General features: G+C 35.4%; 1 protein-coding gene across 1 annotated transcript in view; it reads right to left on the minus strand.

Moving 5' to 3' along the window:
* Positions 1 to 16,802, minus strand: part of COL9A1 (collagen type IX alpha 1 chain) — a 127,530-nt gene that overhangs the window by 53,999 nt on the left and 56,729 nt on the right. Inside the window, exons 15-21 of the mRNA XM_072638059.1 lie at positions 16,573 to 16,626; positions 15,958 to 15,990; positions 15,143 to 15,199; positions 13,464 to 13,517; positions 8,553 to 8,606; positions 4,734 to 4,787; positions 748 to 801 (exon numbers count right to left, since the gene is read on the minus strand). Coding sequence (XP_072494160.1) covers positions 748 to 801; positions 4,734 to 4,787; positions 8,553 to 8,606; positions 13,464 to 13,517; positions 15,143 to 15,199; positions 15,958 to 15,990; positions 16,573 to 16,626 — 360 coding nt within the window. The remainder of the gene's footprint in view (positions 1 to 747; positions 802 to 4,733; positions 4,788 to 8,552; positions 8,607 to 13,463; positions 13,518 to 15,142; positions 15,200 to 15,957; positions 15,991 to 16,572; positions 16,627 to 16,802) is intronic.

Consider the following 16,802-nt stretch of genomic DNA (forward strand, 5'->3'; position numbering starts at 1 on the left):
ATTTTTTTGTTCACAATCTGGCATGGTGAAGAGAGAGACAAGACTAGAAGGTCTGGGTTCAAGTGCCATCTCAGACACAAATGTTGTGTGGCCCTCGGCAACTCATTTAAGCTCTCTGTGTTGTGGGCACTTCTTTAAGACTAAGTTACAGAGAAGATGCCAACCTGCATAGACTCTTTAGCCTATACCAATATGCTAAATTCTCGAAGCAATTATTTAAAAAGAGATGGACTTACTAATAAAAATAACATTTTACTATTACTAACATGGCTATGACACTTTAAGATATGCAAAATACTTCATAGACAGTCTCACTGAACTGGCCTTACTCCTCCTCACATATGACCCTGTATCTCCCACTTCTGCACCTTTGACTATTTCCTATGCCTGGAATGTTCTTCCTCCTCATCTCTGTCTCTTAGAATCCTTAGTTTTCTCCCATGCTCTTCTCTCTAGCCAAGAGTTCATTCCAGCCCAAACGAACTTACATCTATATGAACCTGCTAGATTGCCAACCTCTCAAAGGCAGAAGTTGTTTTATTTCTTTCCTTGTATCTCCTGTGCTTAACATAAATGCCTGGCATATGGTGAGTGCTTAATAAATTCATGTTGGTTGGCTGATACCCAAAGCATTTAGAAACATGGAAAACAATTGCAGCATCTATCATTCTATCTCTTCTGATGTAATTAATAAAACAACAACACATTCCCCAAAATTGAAGAGTTAAGAAGAGAAAAGCAACTTACAGGTGCACCAGGAAGACCCTGAGGCCCAGGCTCACCATCAAGACCACGAGCTCCCTGCAAAATAAAAAACAAGTGATAACAGGTTTCTCACAAAAATAAAACCAAGCATTGTAACAAAAGGAAAGTTATAATACATGAATGCAATGGAACACTATTATGTTGTAAGAGATGATGAAAGGAATCATTTCAGAGAAACCTACGGAGATTTGTATTAACTGATACAGAGTGCAGTAGGCAGAACCAGGAGGACAATTTATACAATAATAGTGCTATAAATACAAATGTCTTTGAAAGACTTAGAAACTCTGATCCACACAATGACCAACTATAGTTCTAGAAGACTCATGATGAAACATACTATCCTACCCTCAGAGACAGAGCCGACGGACTCAAGTGCTGTCTTAAGTATGTTATTGTGTGTGTGTGTGTTCTATGTAACATAGATAATATTAGAGTTTGTTTTGCTTAACCATACATATTTGTAACGAATTTTACATTTCTTGCTTTCTCAACGTGTGAAAAAGGTGGGAGAGAGAGAATTAAGAACTAAAAATAAAATAAAAATGTTTTAATGTTATTAAAGAAATGAAAAACATTTTTAAAAAGAAATGAAATGTCATTTTAGCCTTTCCCCAAACTATATCTTTAAGGCTGACTTGCCAACTTGGAAAGTCAGCAAGTCCCTATGCCTAAGAGGTGTCTCTTATTGACTTTCATATACCCTTCCTCTGACGTGAGGGTTCTTAAGCTTTTTGAGTGAGTCAGAGAGTCTTGGTAGTGTTGTGAAGTCCTAGAATCCCTTTCTAATTTTTTCAAATGCATAAAATAAAATGTATAGGATTACAAAGGAAATTGATTATATCATAATAAAGTTATCAAAATAATAATTTTTTTAAGTTCATAGTTCTCAGGTTATGCCTAACATCTCCCATCTGCCTCACAGCATGCACTAAGGAATATTCAGTTAAGCTGTTAGCACTTTGACACATCAGTCCAAATTAATATCTCACAACATGAAAAGAACTTGAATGATCATACTGCTTTGCTCTGATACATCTATATAACCTTTAAGAATTTTTTGTAAGTTAATATTGCTACCTCATCAAAGCTTTAATAACAATAACAATAAATTGTTACACTAACTACATTCCAGATACTGTTATAAGCACTTTCCAATTATTATTTCATCTGGTCTTCACCACCACCCTGTGAGGTAGGTGAAATTATTACCCCCATTTTACAGATGAGAAACTGAGGCAGACAGAGATTTAAGGGACTTTCCCAGGACAACACAGTTAGTAAGTATCTGAGGCTGCATTTGAAATCAAGTTTTCCTGATTCTAAGTCCACGGCTCTATTCGTTATACCAGGGGAGCCTAGAAGACACATCATCAAATGAAATTTTTAAAAGTTTTGAGATATAAATAACAACTCCTCTGCAGTCACACTCCCAGAGTTTCGAGAGCATCTGGGCAAATCTGTTGGTGAGTCAAGCTCCAATAGGCATTACAAGAGCAGCTGCTCTGGCTTCTGTTGCTGCAGTTGCTTGCAGGCATTTCTGAGACACTCTGCAACCTCAAATCACAGTAGAAGTCGAAATCTCAGGCATGTGGCCCATTTCAGGCATGCCCTACAAAATCCTTTCAGCTGATATTTGTACTCCCATTTTTAAAGCTTCAGCTCTTGTCATATTCCTTTTATTTTTCTTTTTTTACATTGATGGCAGTTAGGTGGTATAGTGGGATGGAGTGCTGGACTTAGAGTCAGGAAGATCCAGCTTTGAGTCTTGCCTCAATTACTAGCTAGTCAAGGTTAACCCTTTCAACTTCAGTTTCCTTATCTATAAAGTGGGTATAATAAAAACACCTAACAGATAGGTAATTGTAAAGATCAAATGGGATCATGCATATAAAATTCCTTGTGACCTGAAGATATTACAAAGAGCCAGATATTACTATTATAATAAAATTTATCTATGTCTGTATACCTAATAGATTATCCCTCCTAATGCAGGTCTGCAACAGCTTATTTCAATGACCACTTTGAAAGATAATTTTGTCTTTTCTTATCATTAGCAGGGTAAAAACAATAATCTAAAGATAAGTAATGTGATGCATTATTAAATATTAAAATGTTAATTCATATATTATTAAATGTATAAACATTTATAAATATATAAATTATAAAATTCTTCATATGGTACGTGAAAAACTGTGGCATGGTACATTGGAAGGAGTATTGTCTCTGAAGTCAGAAGGCCTGGCTTTACCTTCTACTTATTTTTTTCTGGTCAATAAAGTAGGGACTTAAAAATAAAATAAAAAGAGAATGATGATCACCTTAATAGCAAAAGGCAAAAGAGATAGCACAAGGATGATTATTATTTACATAATGTCTTAAGGTTCTTAAGGTCAGCTAGGTGGAGCAGTAGAGAGAGCACCAGCCCTAGTGTCGGAAGACCTGAGTTAATACAGCCTCAGATAATCCAGCACTGGACAAGTCACTTAACCCTGTTTGCCTCAGTTTTTATCATCTGTAAAATGAGCTGGAGAAGAAAATTGCAAGCCACTCCAATATCTTTGCCAAGAAAACCCCAAATGGGGTCACAAAGAGCCAAATACAAGAAGTTACTCCAATCTTTTGTCATCAATAAAATGAAGCAATTGGATTTAATGACTTCCAAAGTCCTTTACATCTCTGAGAACCTATATTCCTAAATACTAATTTTCTCAGTGAAGGGTCATTTGTTTTAAGAAATGATTAGGGAGGCCTTTGTATTAGCAACTTAAAAGTTCAAATAGGATTAGGAAATAATATGTAAATGGAAGGACACTTAGGAAAAAAGGTGGCTTAAGGGCTCCTAAGTTGGTGTCCTCTATAAATGAGTAAACTTGATGTATTTTTGAACGCAGAATTGTATAGCGGGGGACAAGGAGTAAGAGAAGGGTGTCTTACTTAAAACCAAGATGACCTGGTTTCAAAACACAAAAAATTTCATGAATCTGTCATTCATATACAAGAGCTGGACAGCCCACCTCATTCTACCACTATTTAAATGGTATTTGTTTAAACAGCTATTTAAATAAAATCATTTCGTTTTTAAAGTCAGTAACTAGAGTTAGGTATTCCTAATCATCTTCAAAAATTTTCTAGCCTAAAAACAGAATGGTGGAGATGGTCTGCTGAGCACTCATAACTTGAAAACAATGATTATGATAGATCATATTCAATGACTAGAAAACATAAGAATTAAAGTGCTTTGAATGATTCTATCAATAACGATTTTAAGCAACTGACATCTTAATTATAGCAAAATAGTTGAATAAATTACAGAACATCTAAGCAATGGATTGTCATAATGCAATTAATACCAACAAATGTGTGTGTGTTCATCCTTTGTTACTGAAGACTATGCCATCAGAGAAATGATGACATGACTTGCACTTGACTTTGTTTAGAGTGAAGGAGGGCTGTGAAGGTCACCAGCCTCACTTCTCCTCCAGAGTCATCAGAAACAGTGACCAGATATTCATCAGGATGACTGGAGATGAGCCAGGATGAGGCAGTTGGGGTTAAGTGACTTGCCTGAGGTCACACAACTAGTGAGTGTCAAGTGTTAGAGGTGAGATTTGAGCTCAGGTCGTCCTGACTCCTGCACTGGTGCTCTATCCACTGCATCACCTAGTTGCCCCTAATACCAACAAATATGATAAAGGTAAAGGAAATTGGAAAGACCTTTGTGAAATGCTATGCAAAAAAGCATAAAGAGAAGACCAGCATATATGCTAAATATGAGGAACAATAAATATGAATGAAGAATTCCTGATGTAGTCCTAAAAATTATTATGATATTTTATGCATTTAAATTAGCTAATACAAATGTATGTATTTACCAGGCAAAAAAAGGTAATTAGTGGTAGGGCTCTTCAATATCATGCTTATAGTAAATCACTTAATTTTTTTAAATAAAATAACTTTGATCTTACTTTGTCTCCTTTGGCCCCAACTATACCGGTTATTCCTCTCAAGCCTTGAGGACCCTAGAAATTAAAAGCAAGAAAGAAAAAGAGAAAAGAAATTTTAACTGAAATGTATTTTCTTTAAAAAAAATTTAATGTTTCCTCTGGAAGAGGTTTTGTGCTGGTGAGTAGATTAAAGACTATACTCCCCTATAAGAGAAAATCTTTAAAATCTGAATGACAAAAATGAATGGTTTGATGTTAAACTAGAAGACGGTCAGTTGACCTAGGCTGAAACATTAGAAAAGCAGAATGTTTTTATAACCAAAATACACATTTATGAATGGTGATATCCCTTGTTAGAAATTTAAAAATCACTAAGGTTTTCCTTTTGCCTTGAAAAGCAAAAATGATTTAAATACTGTGCAAATATTCATGCAAAAGCTAGAACTATCATAATTACTAACAACCAGAGAGGTAACTGATTTTTTCACAAATGTACTAAAACTTACATGCTGAGGCCCAAACTGACAAAAGGCTTGTCTTCTAAGACAAAGTTCTAAGACTTCGAAGAGTTTCTTGATATAGAAGTTGTTGGGAATGTAAATGTATTTTCCCATAGAAAAAGAAATGTTATACTTGATGACTGAGTAATTAGACCAATGCATTTGGTCTCAGTGAACCATAATCTACTGGAAGCCCAGCGCTAAAAGTTCTTTAATAGAAATGTAACATCTATAATAAAAAATATTATAGATAATCACCATTTCACATACAGTTTCTATGGGGAAAGGATGCTAGAGACAAATGTCCCACAACTCCCTTACTAACATATTGGTGTTTGGGTGTGTAGATGAGTTTGTAACTAGATGAAGTTGGTGGTGGTAGAAAGAGGGCTAGATTTTATGCCAGAAGATCTGGGTTTGAATCCTGGGTCTTGTGATTATTATCTATTTAATGCTGGTAAAGTCTTTTCATTTTTCTGAGTCTCATTTTATTCAACAGATGTTGCAGCAGCATATCTGATCCTTATTTCATTAAATCAACCCATTTTGTCTCAGCTATCTGTGGTCACTCACTAAGACTACATGCTACATGGATTGAAGATGTTTGCTCAATGGAAATTCCCTATAGCAATGAAATGACTGATCCAGTTTTAAAACATCACTAGAGTTAAGGCAATACATTTCCTTTAATAAATACCTTCTATTAAATACCAATATTAAGAGTATCTAGGGAGCCTTTGGGCATTTTTAAGCTTTGATAGCTTTTAATAAACTTTAAAAGCTTAATATTTAAGACTTTTGATATACCTTTTTTTAAAAAAAGAGACAGAGTAGAAACAACTTCTTACCCTTTCATTCACCATTCAGCTTTCTCTAGTTTGAATTATATCATGTTCCTAGGCAGATCGCAATCTGCAGAGCTCCCCAAATTAGAGCAGTAGAGCAAGTGACCCAACATCTTCCAATTTCAAATGTTTGGGTTCCTGACCTTTTTTAGACATTTTTCTCCATAAGAACAAGAACAATGTTTGTTTCCTACGTCTCTCCTGTTATGGAATGCGTACTGCCATGTTCAATGAATGTTTGGAAACTATTGCTCCTATGATTATGGTTATTTATTCCAACAGTAAAAACACGGTATATTAATTCCACCCTCATCTAGTGCTCCCCCCAAATGGACCAGTCTGGCATAACATAATGTTTTGAAAAGAGGAACGTTGCTATTTCAAATTAATTTACTATGCATATTAGAGCAGCGAACTGCTAAAACACAAGGGAATGCCTTTGTATTAAAAGACATGATTGCCAGCAATTAAGAATGTTCTAATTAGAATGATAATATGCTGGGTTAAAAAAACTAAACTAATCAGTCTGATCCTACCTACTCCATATTCAAGAGGCATGTAATTGCCAAAGGACAAGTGGGTAGGCTTTTGAACATGGAATATATATAAGGAACACCTTTCTTTGTTCTATGGATAGCCTTTTGAGCACTTAAATCTTAAATCTTTTTTTAAGATTTTGTGTGATCATAAGTAATAGAGCTGCATCGGAGGTATGACTTTGATGGAAGAAGTCACATCACAAATTGGAGGAACAAGGAAGAAACCTTTCAGATCTATGGATAGGGAAATAGATCATAACTGAACAAATAGAGGATCACACAGGATAAAATGGGTAATTTTGATTATAATGAAAATTAGAAGTGAAAGAGATAACTGGGGGAAAACACCTTTGCAACAAATTTCCCTAATAAAGGTCTCATTCCCTAGCTATAGAAGGAACTGAATCAAATTTAAAAGACTGAGAGCCATTCCCCAAAAGATAAATGGTCAAAGGATATTGAACAAGCAGTTCAAAGGAAGTTCAAATTACTTTCAAAGGAAGAAATCCAAGTTATCAAAAATCACATTTTAAAATGCTCCAAATTGCTGATAATTAGAGAAAATCAAATTAAGGGGACTTTGAGATTCTGCCCATACCTAGTAGACTGGCAAAGATGACAAAAAGGGAAAATGACAAATGTTGGAGGGAATGTGGGACAGCAAACAGATGGAGCTATGAATTAGTCAAGCCATTCTAAAATGCAATTTGGAACTATGCCCAGAACTAAACTGCATACCTTAGACTTAACTGTACCACTGAATAGTACTGAATAATTTATCCCTAAAGAAATCAAAGAAGGGAAAAAATCTATATCTACAAAATATTTGTTGCGATTCTTTTCATGTTAGTCAAAAACTGGAAACCAAAAAGCTCTTTTTCCACTATGGAATAAGCTAAACAAATTATGGTATATGGATGTAGTGGAATATTATGGTGCCATAAGGAAAGATGAAACAGACAATTTCAAATTAAACTGGAACCCCTTTGAAGAGATGCAAAGCAAATTAAGCAGAGCTAGGGGAACAATTTATACAACAACATTACAGAAAAAAAGCAACTTTGCAAGACTTTAGAACTCTGATCAGAACAATGATAAACCACAAGCCCAAAATCATTAAAATGAAAAATGCCACTCCTGACAGGTGATGAACTTGAAATGTAGAAACATAAATTTTTGGACATGGCTAATAGGAAAACTTGTTTTGCTAGTCTATATATATATATATATATATATATTAAAGGATCTATTTTGAAAGATTTTTTAAATTTGCTTATTGGGGGTAATGGGAGAGATAAATTTAAAATACTTGTTATTTGAAAAATAGAAAATAAATTTTAAATAAGTTAGAATGTATAACACACCTCCTAAAAAAGTTTTTGGCTATATATTGGAAGTCTGTCCACCTTTCCAAAAAAAATTGTTTGCTAAAATCATGTGATATTAAAAAAAAAAAAAAGAGGTTGGTAAGGATACCAATGTGGATAAGAGAAACATAAAGCTTTTTATTTGCATGATTTTAAACTCTTAATTTGTAATATTACTATACAAATGTTAAAACACTTTAAAAGACTTACACTTAACAAAATGTACTTAATTAGTTACACTAGTGACTTTCTTGCTGTTTCTCATCCAGGACATTCCATTTCCCACATCCATACCTTTGTTTTAGTTCTTCCACATACCTAGAATGTATTCTCTCTCACCTTGCCTCTTATAATACTTAGTTTCCTTCAAAGTTCAGTTCAAGACCTTCCTTCTACATGAAACCAGAGCCTTTTGCTAAAATTATCTTACATATGTTCTATATGCACTGTTTATATGTATATGTCTCCCCTAATATAATGTAAGCTCTTCAAGAAGAGAAACTATTGAAATTTTGTTTTTGTATTTCCACTGCCTAGCACATTTCCTGGCACATTAACAGATGCTCATTGATTGAAAAGAATACTTTACTGGAGGTCCTTGTGCTCCCACTTCTCCAAGTTCTCCCTGGTCACCTTCTTCCCCCTAAAAAACAACAGTAAAAACTGAGAAACATCACGCAAAAAAAAATTAATATTCCCAATCTAGTACAATTTGATGTTTTAAACAGTTTGCTTGTACCTTAAAAGACTCTAAAAATAAAATATTAACATGAGAAAGAGCCCAGTTCCTGCCAATGAAAATGTTGTGCGTTAGCCTTGGTTGAGCTACATGGAATCAATCACATTCAACCAAATAATTTCGTGTGATTAATCTTCTCCAAATGAATTTTTTATAGAATATAAACTTAGACAACTTGAACTTCTGCTTTCTCCTTAGCAATAATCCACAAAGTGACACAATTTGATGAGAGCTTCTTTCCTTTTAATAGCTTTTCCTAAAAGATGCTTTAGGAAACTCAACTTCATTTCTATTTTCATTGTCCCATTGTTACATGTTAAAAATAATCCACCTTCGTTTCTCTCAAGGTCTAGCAGGGATAGTTAGAAATTTCTGCAAAGGAAATGACAGTCAATTCCAACTATCAGTGTTAATGGAGGGGAACAAGTGATTCAGATAACCTAAAGCTGTGTATAATGAAAAAATCAGTTATATTTGGTGTAAGAATGTATTATAAGGTTTTTTTGCAGATGATTTACCTCCCTAATTATGTTGACTGCATTCTCTAAGTACCAATAACTGATAGTGGAAGGAGGTAATTCAGAGAGTTAGTAAAGGACACCAGTCTGGTCCATATGAATTGTTAGGAATAATTCCCTAAGTGGATAGTATACACAGGGTTGAGCAACAGTTGTCTGCATACCTCTAAATAATTACTCTTTAGGGCATTTAGGGTGGGGAATGGGGGTGGGGAGGTATGCTCATCCTTCGTTGCCGAAGAAGACTATGCCATCAGAGAAATGATGACATGACTTGCACATGACTTTGTTTTGAGTGAGGGAGGGCTGTGCAGGTCACCAGCCTCACTTCTCCTCCAGAGCTATCTGAATCCAGTGACTTGATATTCATCAGGATGACTGGAGATGACCCAGGATGAGGCAATTGGGGTTAAGTGACTTACCCAATGTCACACAGCTAGTGAGTGTCAAGTTCTGAGGTGAGATTTGAACTCAGGTCCTCCTGATTCCTGCAGTGGTGCTCTATCCACTGCACTGCCTAGCTGCCCCCAGGGGAATGGGGGGTAAGACTCAGACAAAGGTAATTTGCAGTTTGTGGGTATTCCTTAGTTTATTTTTCATTATTTTATATCTTAATTCAGATGACCCCTGGGACAGTTCTGTCCCTTTATTTGCATCAAATACAAAAACCTGGAGGTTATTATTTCAAACCTGCTAAATAGATAAAAACAAGGAGAGCAGTGAAGTGAACTTGGATCAGAGAATCTGAATTCAAATCTCAGCTATACTTCTTGCTCCCCACAGTGTGAACTGGGGGGAATCCCAAAGTTCTCTGTGCCTAACTTTTTCATCAGTAAAACTAGGGGGTGATAGATCACGAAATAAACACTCTACATGTGCTATTTCACTTGATCCTCTAAAGCACTATTTAAATGCATTTTTGTTATCATCACCACCACCACCACCATCATCATTATTATAACACGGGAACATAAGTCATAGGATAATTGAATTCACCAGGATGTCCCTAAAGCAATGAAACCACAGGGCTACCTCAAAAAAGAATCCTATTTTAATGGCAAGTTAAAATAGTACTTTATTGGCCAATTTTCAGGTCACCTTTGCCAGCAGATCTGAGGTATGATCCTCAATAGGGCAGTTCAAACACTGAAGGTACTTCAGCCCAATAAAGTGGATATTCAGATAAAGCTGTTCCTTACAAATAAACCTGCTTAAAAGCATCTTCACTTGGCAAATGTTCAGATTTATGCATTTGATAAAAGGTCAATTTGCATACCTAATGTCTCCTATGGGGCTTACACAGCAATTTTCTGCATTCCTTCTTAGTTCTGTCAACAGCACAAACACTAACGTCAAGTAGGAGCCTTGGAAGCTCTTTGTCATCAATTACTTGATCCTTGGGGTCCTTAAGCAATTATTGAGGGTAACTCCATGCAAAGATAGGGTAAATCTTTTGCTATTCAATCAATAACTGTTTACATGACCTGTAACTGTGCAAGAACACATCTTTGTGTATACTTCTAGGTGCAAAATTCAGCTGATTACCTAGAAATGCAATCCAATAACTTCTTCTTGAAATGCCAAATATTGTGAAGTCAGCAAGAATTTGAAAGGAAAAGGGAATTAACTCTGTGGTATATTTAAATATATATATGTTACAGTGGAAAGTAAGCTCTTTGGGGTCAGGGACCATTTATCTTTGTTTCCCTAGCACCTACCATAGTTCTTTGCTCATGGCAAATTCTCCAGAAATACTCACTGAATCTGCACAAGATATCCCAATTGGCTAGACAGTAATAAATTTCTTGAGGAAATTTTATAGGAGCATTGCTTGCTTGCAGACTATCAGACAATAGAAAAATGTTCCTTAAAGTAAATGTTATGTTAAAATTTTAACATGTTTTTTTTGTTGTTGTTTTGTATATTACATAGACTAAAACTTTTCTGTGGCTCTCTTTCTACAAACTCAGTGGAAGTCAAAAGAAAATATATATATAATTCCATATGCAAGTATTCTCTTTTATAAGCAGCTTTTCAGGGTTACACAATGTACACAATTCATTTCCCAATCTGACGTTAGGTACACACAACTGTTGTATGACAGATGAGTCAAATGGCTCTGCTACAAAGGGACTACAAAAACATGAAGTTTTAGCAATAGTTGACAAAACCCTAATTGGAGCTTTACCCTGTGTCATGGAAGGCAGAAGATGAAATTTATTGATACAGATTATTTGTGGCTTTTCACAGACTACAAGTTGAATACTTTTTATGGATATTAGTGAGCATAGATCTTTGTCATCAGATCCTTTCTTAGTTCCCCAAAACAGAGCAAACTAAAGATGAACAAAAGTGTCCTCCAAAAAAAGAATATATTTGCCAAAAATCCAGAAGTCTACCATTTCTAAGAATAAAGTAAGAGTTCAAGGATATGGGCTGCCATGCCATAGCATGATCTAATACCAAGCATTTCCACAGTTCTTTAAGGTTTCTGAAATGTGATAGTAGCTAGAGGGACTGACTTGGAGTCAAGAAGACCTGAGTTTGAACCTTGTATCAGTTAGCTGTCACTGAACCACTCAGAGCTTCAGTATCCTCATCTGCAAAATGTGGATAATGATTGTAGAGATGTCACAGATCATGAAGATCAACTCTAATAATGTATATAAAGGCTTTGCAAGCCTTAAACCATTATGGAAATGTAAGCTGCTATCATTATCATCATTACCATATTTCACTGCATTTCACAGATTTTATGACAGATTATTTGCAAAAAAAAGTAGAGTGGAACCATTGTGTGAAGCTTTTTTTAAAATTGTGCTGGTATTACTTAAAAATCACTTATTAGTAAACTGTCTTTGGTGCAAGATTAGGATGCATGGAATACTCACGAATACTAACAATGCACATGCGCTGAGAATTCTGGGCTCAGAGTTCTCAGTGCAGGAGAGATCAATGCTTATCCATATGTCACTGGCGAATACATTGCTGCTCTGTTTACCTTCTAAGTGGTGTACAGAACAGAATTATACCATGAAATGATTATGCAATAAAAGGTTATAAATCAACTTTTGGACTGAAAAAACGGGCTGTGATGATTATTCAGTGCAATGATTATGTGGTGAAATGTGATATTCTATAATAAGGATAATTCCTCCTTTTTTTTCTGTGAAGTAAACCAAATTTGACTTGAACTAAGTTTGAATCCCCTAGATTTAGAGTAACTCATTTGCCAGTTTCTTTTTGGGCATGAGACAGCTGAGTCTTTATGACACTTACCCATAAGTCACTAAACCTTAGTCCCCTCAGTAATAAAATGGCAAGGTTCATACCTGGGTCTTCCTCAATCTCATCTATCCCACAAGCTCATACTATGGTAAGGAAGCTCACAGTGATGGTATGTGGACTATCTGTCTCACAGAGTTATGGTGAGGAAAACTCTTTGTAAACCATAACATGCTATATAAATATGTTACTATAATTATTTCTCCATGGAAGCCAAGGAGATGGAAAGCCAAGCACCATTCAACAGCATTGGTATTGAGTATGTTTACAGACTGAAAAATGCAGTTAGATGTTGTTTTTTTCATCCTCTCTAGATTTTAACCTTGGCTCTTCTTTTAGGAAAGACATCAGATGCAATTTATGGTAATGGATTTCATGAGGTGGCCATCTTGCTATTAAGTTAATAAAGTCATATCATTTATGCCACCACCAAATTGTCTGGAAATCTTCCCCCTAATATTCAGACTTAGCTATACAAAAAAAAAAATGAGAACAGAAAATAAAAAGAGGCATGATAGACAAAAACATTTCCAACCTAGAGCTGAGGAACCCTAAAGTTCAAAACCCATTATGAAACTTTCTTTTGGCTAATGCCATCGATACCTTGCACACTGGCAATAAAATGACTGTTTGAAGGAATGAAGCAGTTAGCTAAACAATGATGAAATAGTAGAAGTGTCAAGGAAGGAAGCCCAACAGAAAGCAATTCACTTGGAAGGAAAAGGAAGACAGAGAGCAAAAAAAAGAAAGACAGACCTAAATGAATGTACTTAGTTTGCTTCTTATAACTGAGCAACTTTAAGTATATCAAGGTAGGTCAAGAATACCAGAATATGCCACTAAGGACCCTGCATTTATGGAGGAAAGGTAAAACACTGAACACTTTAGTAATGGCTATACTGGCAATAATCACTGCTTCTCAGTGCCAGTTTTCCAACTAAATATTTATTTTTCTTACCTTGTGACCTTGTCTTCCCGGTTCCCCAATTTCTCCCTTTGCCCCTTTGTGACCCTATCAAATACAAAAAAACAATCATTACTTCAGTTCTTGTCTTTCCCTAGAGATTGCCCTCTAAAAAGTGTCCTGGCATCCCCAAATGTGTAGCAATAAGCTACTGAAAACCCCTTTAATCCTCATATAAGATGGGTGGAAAGGTTTCATATTATCCATTGTTCAAGTCACCTATAACTTACTTCATAAACATCTGCTTTCTGCTCTCTGAGGCTATTTTTCACACTTTAAAATGAGCTAGTCATAAAGACTTTCACCTCAGTCATCTACGGAAGCCAGGAGGTGGCAGTCTTGATTCAGCTACCCACTCCATATCTCCAAATAAATGAAAAGTCTCTGAAAAAAATATGACCAGGCTCCCTCCCATACATACATATACAACATAACCCTTTCTTTAAAAAAAGTCACAGGCAAGATCATTACCTAGCTATGTGGTACTATCAACTATTTCTGTATGCAAGGTGAGATATCTAGTGGTTCCCATAAGAGAAACTGCAAGTGGTCAGTGGTGGCAACAGGATCTTTGAAAGTAGTTTCAGTTGTTCAGTAGTCTCTTATAGAATGTGTTCTTTGGGTGGAAACACAGACAGTTTGTCTGGCTCTTGGCTTCCAAAAGCCCATCTCATTCCAGGGATGAAAAGTCTTCATAGGAGAAGACTACGTTTGTCTACTCAAATCATTCTTAATCTGGAGATCACCAGAGGATGATGAGTTCTACTCCAGGGTCAGAACAATTAGTTGAGGCAGTGCTATTTAGGCTGAGGCTACCAGAATCCAGGGCCATCTTTACTGGTAGATCAATCATTTTCTCATGGTATTTTCTTCATATTGAAACCAAGGCCTCCTCTGTGTCTCTCTCAAGGCTGGCTCTAAATCAGACGGAGCTCAAGGATTGGGAGAGGACAGAATAATTTATCCCACCACAAAGTCACTTCAGATTTGTCTGGCATATTCCCTTTCGGGAGTTTGAATATTCACCCCAAAAGTAAAAGATACATTGTGAATGAGAGAGAAGGGTTTGAGAATCCTACTACTCCAAAATACAGTGTCTTATTATTTGTATATTAAACATGTAATATACAATATTTAATATGTTAATATGTTAAATATTATTTGATAGTGAATACTAAACATTATTGTATTTATGATTAAGTTCATAATTTTTAAAAAATTTTTTAAAGAATAGAGTTCTATTTGATATTGTCATTTTACCTCAAGCTTTAACATTTTTTGTCCTAACACCATTCTGATTAAATTCACTGCCTGTACATTTTTAGCACCTGCCTCCAACTGGATGGACTAGATAACTTATGCCAAAAGACAGACAAACTTCTAAACACCTGATTTTTGTATTTCATCTAATCCTAAACTAAGCATTTCCTTGGTGTTTTCCTCCCTAATCCAGAAACGAGTCATAAAGCTAAAATTTCCATATTAGCAGGGAATCCTGTTAGCTATAATAAGTGAAATCTACTAGTAGTGGCTAAAATTATATTTATATAAATATATTATTCCATCAGAGGGCAAATTTTCTATCAATGTGATCTCTATACATGGAAGAAAAGAACCCAGTATGTTTCCTTTTTTCTCCGATAATAAATACAACATCAAATTAATTCCCTTACCCTCAAGCCTGGTAGACCTGGATATCCTGAACGACCTGGTGGACAGGAATTGGGACACTACAAAAAAAAATCACATAGAGTTAGGGGGAAAAAGGTAGGATTTTAAAACCAAATGAGCCAATCAAGTAAAAATTTTAGGAAGTTCCAATTGGCACACAAAGCAAATTAAATTAATCAGAATGAATTTGATATACTCCCTTTCAAAATTTCATTTCATTACTTCAGCAGTCTATTTCACCAGTATTAATCAATAATGTGTTAAATGAGAGGCAGAAAATGGCTTAGTAACTAGAGATCTGGTTATGGACTCTGGAAAACCTGGATTCAGATTCTACCTCTAATATCTTAGTGTCCTAGGTCAAAGGCCTCCAAACTTTTTAAATCATGAATCACATTAGAAAAGAATGATCATGTACTCACAATATATTTATATTCATTTATAAATTATATACATATACTATGTGATCCACTATCTGAATCAAGATGAAAAGAGGGATGAGACAGAAATGTTAGTGTTAATTGCCATCAGCCCATCCTCAGAGGGGCATATCTCACAGTAGGGAGATGTTCTAGGTCATAGAAAATCATACTGAAATAGGGGCAGTGAAATAATAAATATTGGTTCAATTTTGAGTGAGGTCGTGCAAGAAGAGTGGAATAATTCCATGTTGGAAAAAGAACCAAGTCCTGCTTGGGTACATATGACTTGGCCATCCACATACCAAATGAAAAAGGCTACTTAGATAAGCCTTCCTGAAGAAGAAATACATTGTTTTGGATGGACACAATTTTATTCATAAAAGCAAATGTCTTACCAGTGGATCTCCATCATGAAGCCCAATTGTTCCCTAAAGCAAATAAAAGGAGCACATGTTACAGAATATATACAGAATCACAGCTTTTCAAATAAAGCAAATATAATTGGTTCAAATATTCATGGCCACATGGTGGCAGAGAGGCATCTGCCAATAAAATATATGAAGATACCGGACAATTAACAAGATGTGGCCATCTAAAGACAATGTGATATATTTAGGAATGTCCTAAAAAATTCAAAGACATGGGACTAGTCTTTTGAGGGAGCTCTATAAATGTTTTTCATACTTTGAAGTTTTCCCCCTAACACTGGGGGAGAAGGTTTGAGCCCTGAAGGTGAATGAATTCCCATCCATTCCTATTTTGAAATTATTTTAAAATTTTCTTATACTATAAAACAATCATTTTTTTCACATAATTTTCTATCTTGAAATGATTCATGCCTTCAATAAGAGATGAAAACAGATAGCCACATTGGGAAATGAGGCTTGTTATAAATATGAGATAATAATGATGCTTTATGTTTGTGCTCATTTCTTTGTTCACTTCATAACTACATTTGGCAAATTTGACTCTCTGGACCATGAAAGAATCACAAGTTTAAAAGAACTTACACTCGGTCCTGGGGGACCTGGGGGTCCAGGTGGTCCTCTTTTCCCGGGATCACCCTAAATATTGGGGATATAGCAGGCAAATGTTTAAACAAGTGGTAACTCATGACACAAAACACAGAAGAAATGATGAGGTATATAAAGACTCATAGAACTCATCTAATGCTCAAAGCAAGCAAGGAAATCAATGAGTCCTCCCTAATCTAATAATCTCCACAGAACAAGAGAAAGCT

Source organism: Notamacropus eugenii, chromosome 2, assembly GCF_028372415.1.
Source record: "Notamacropus eugenii isolate mMacEug1 chromosome 2, mMacEug1.pri_v2, whole genome shotgun sequence".
Lineage (NCBI taxonomy): Eukaryota > Metazoa > Chordata > Mammalia > Diprotodontia > Macropodidae > Notamacropus > Notamacropus eugenii.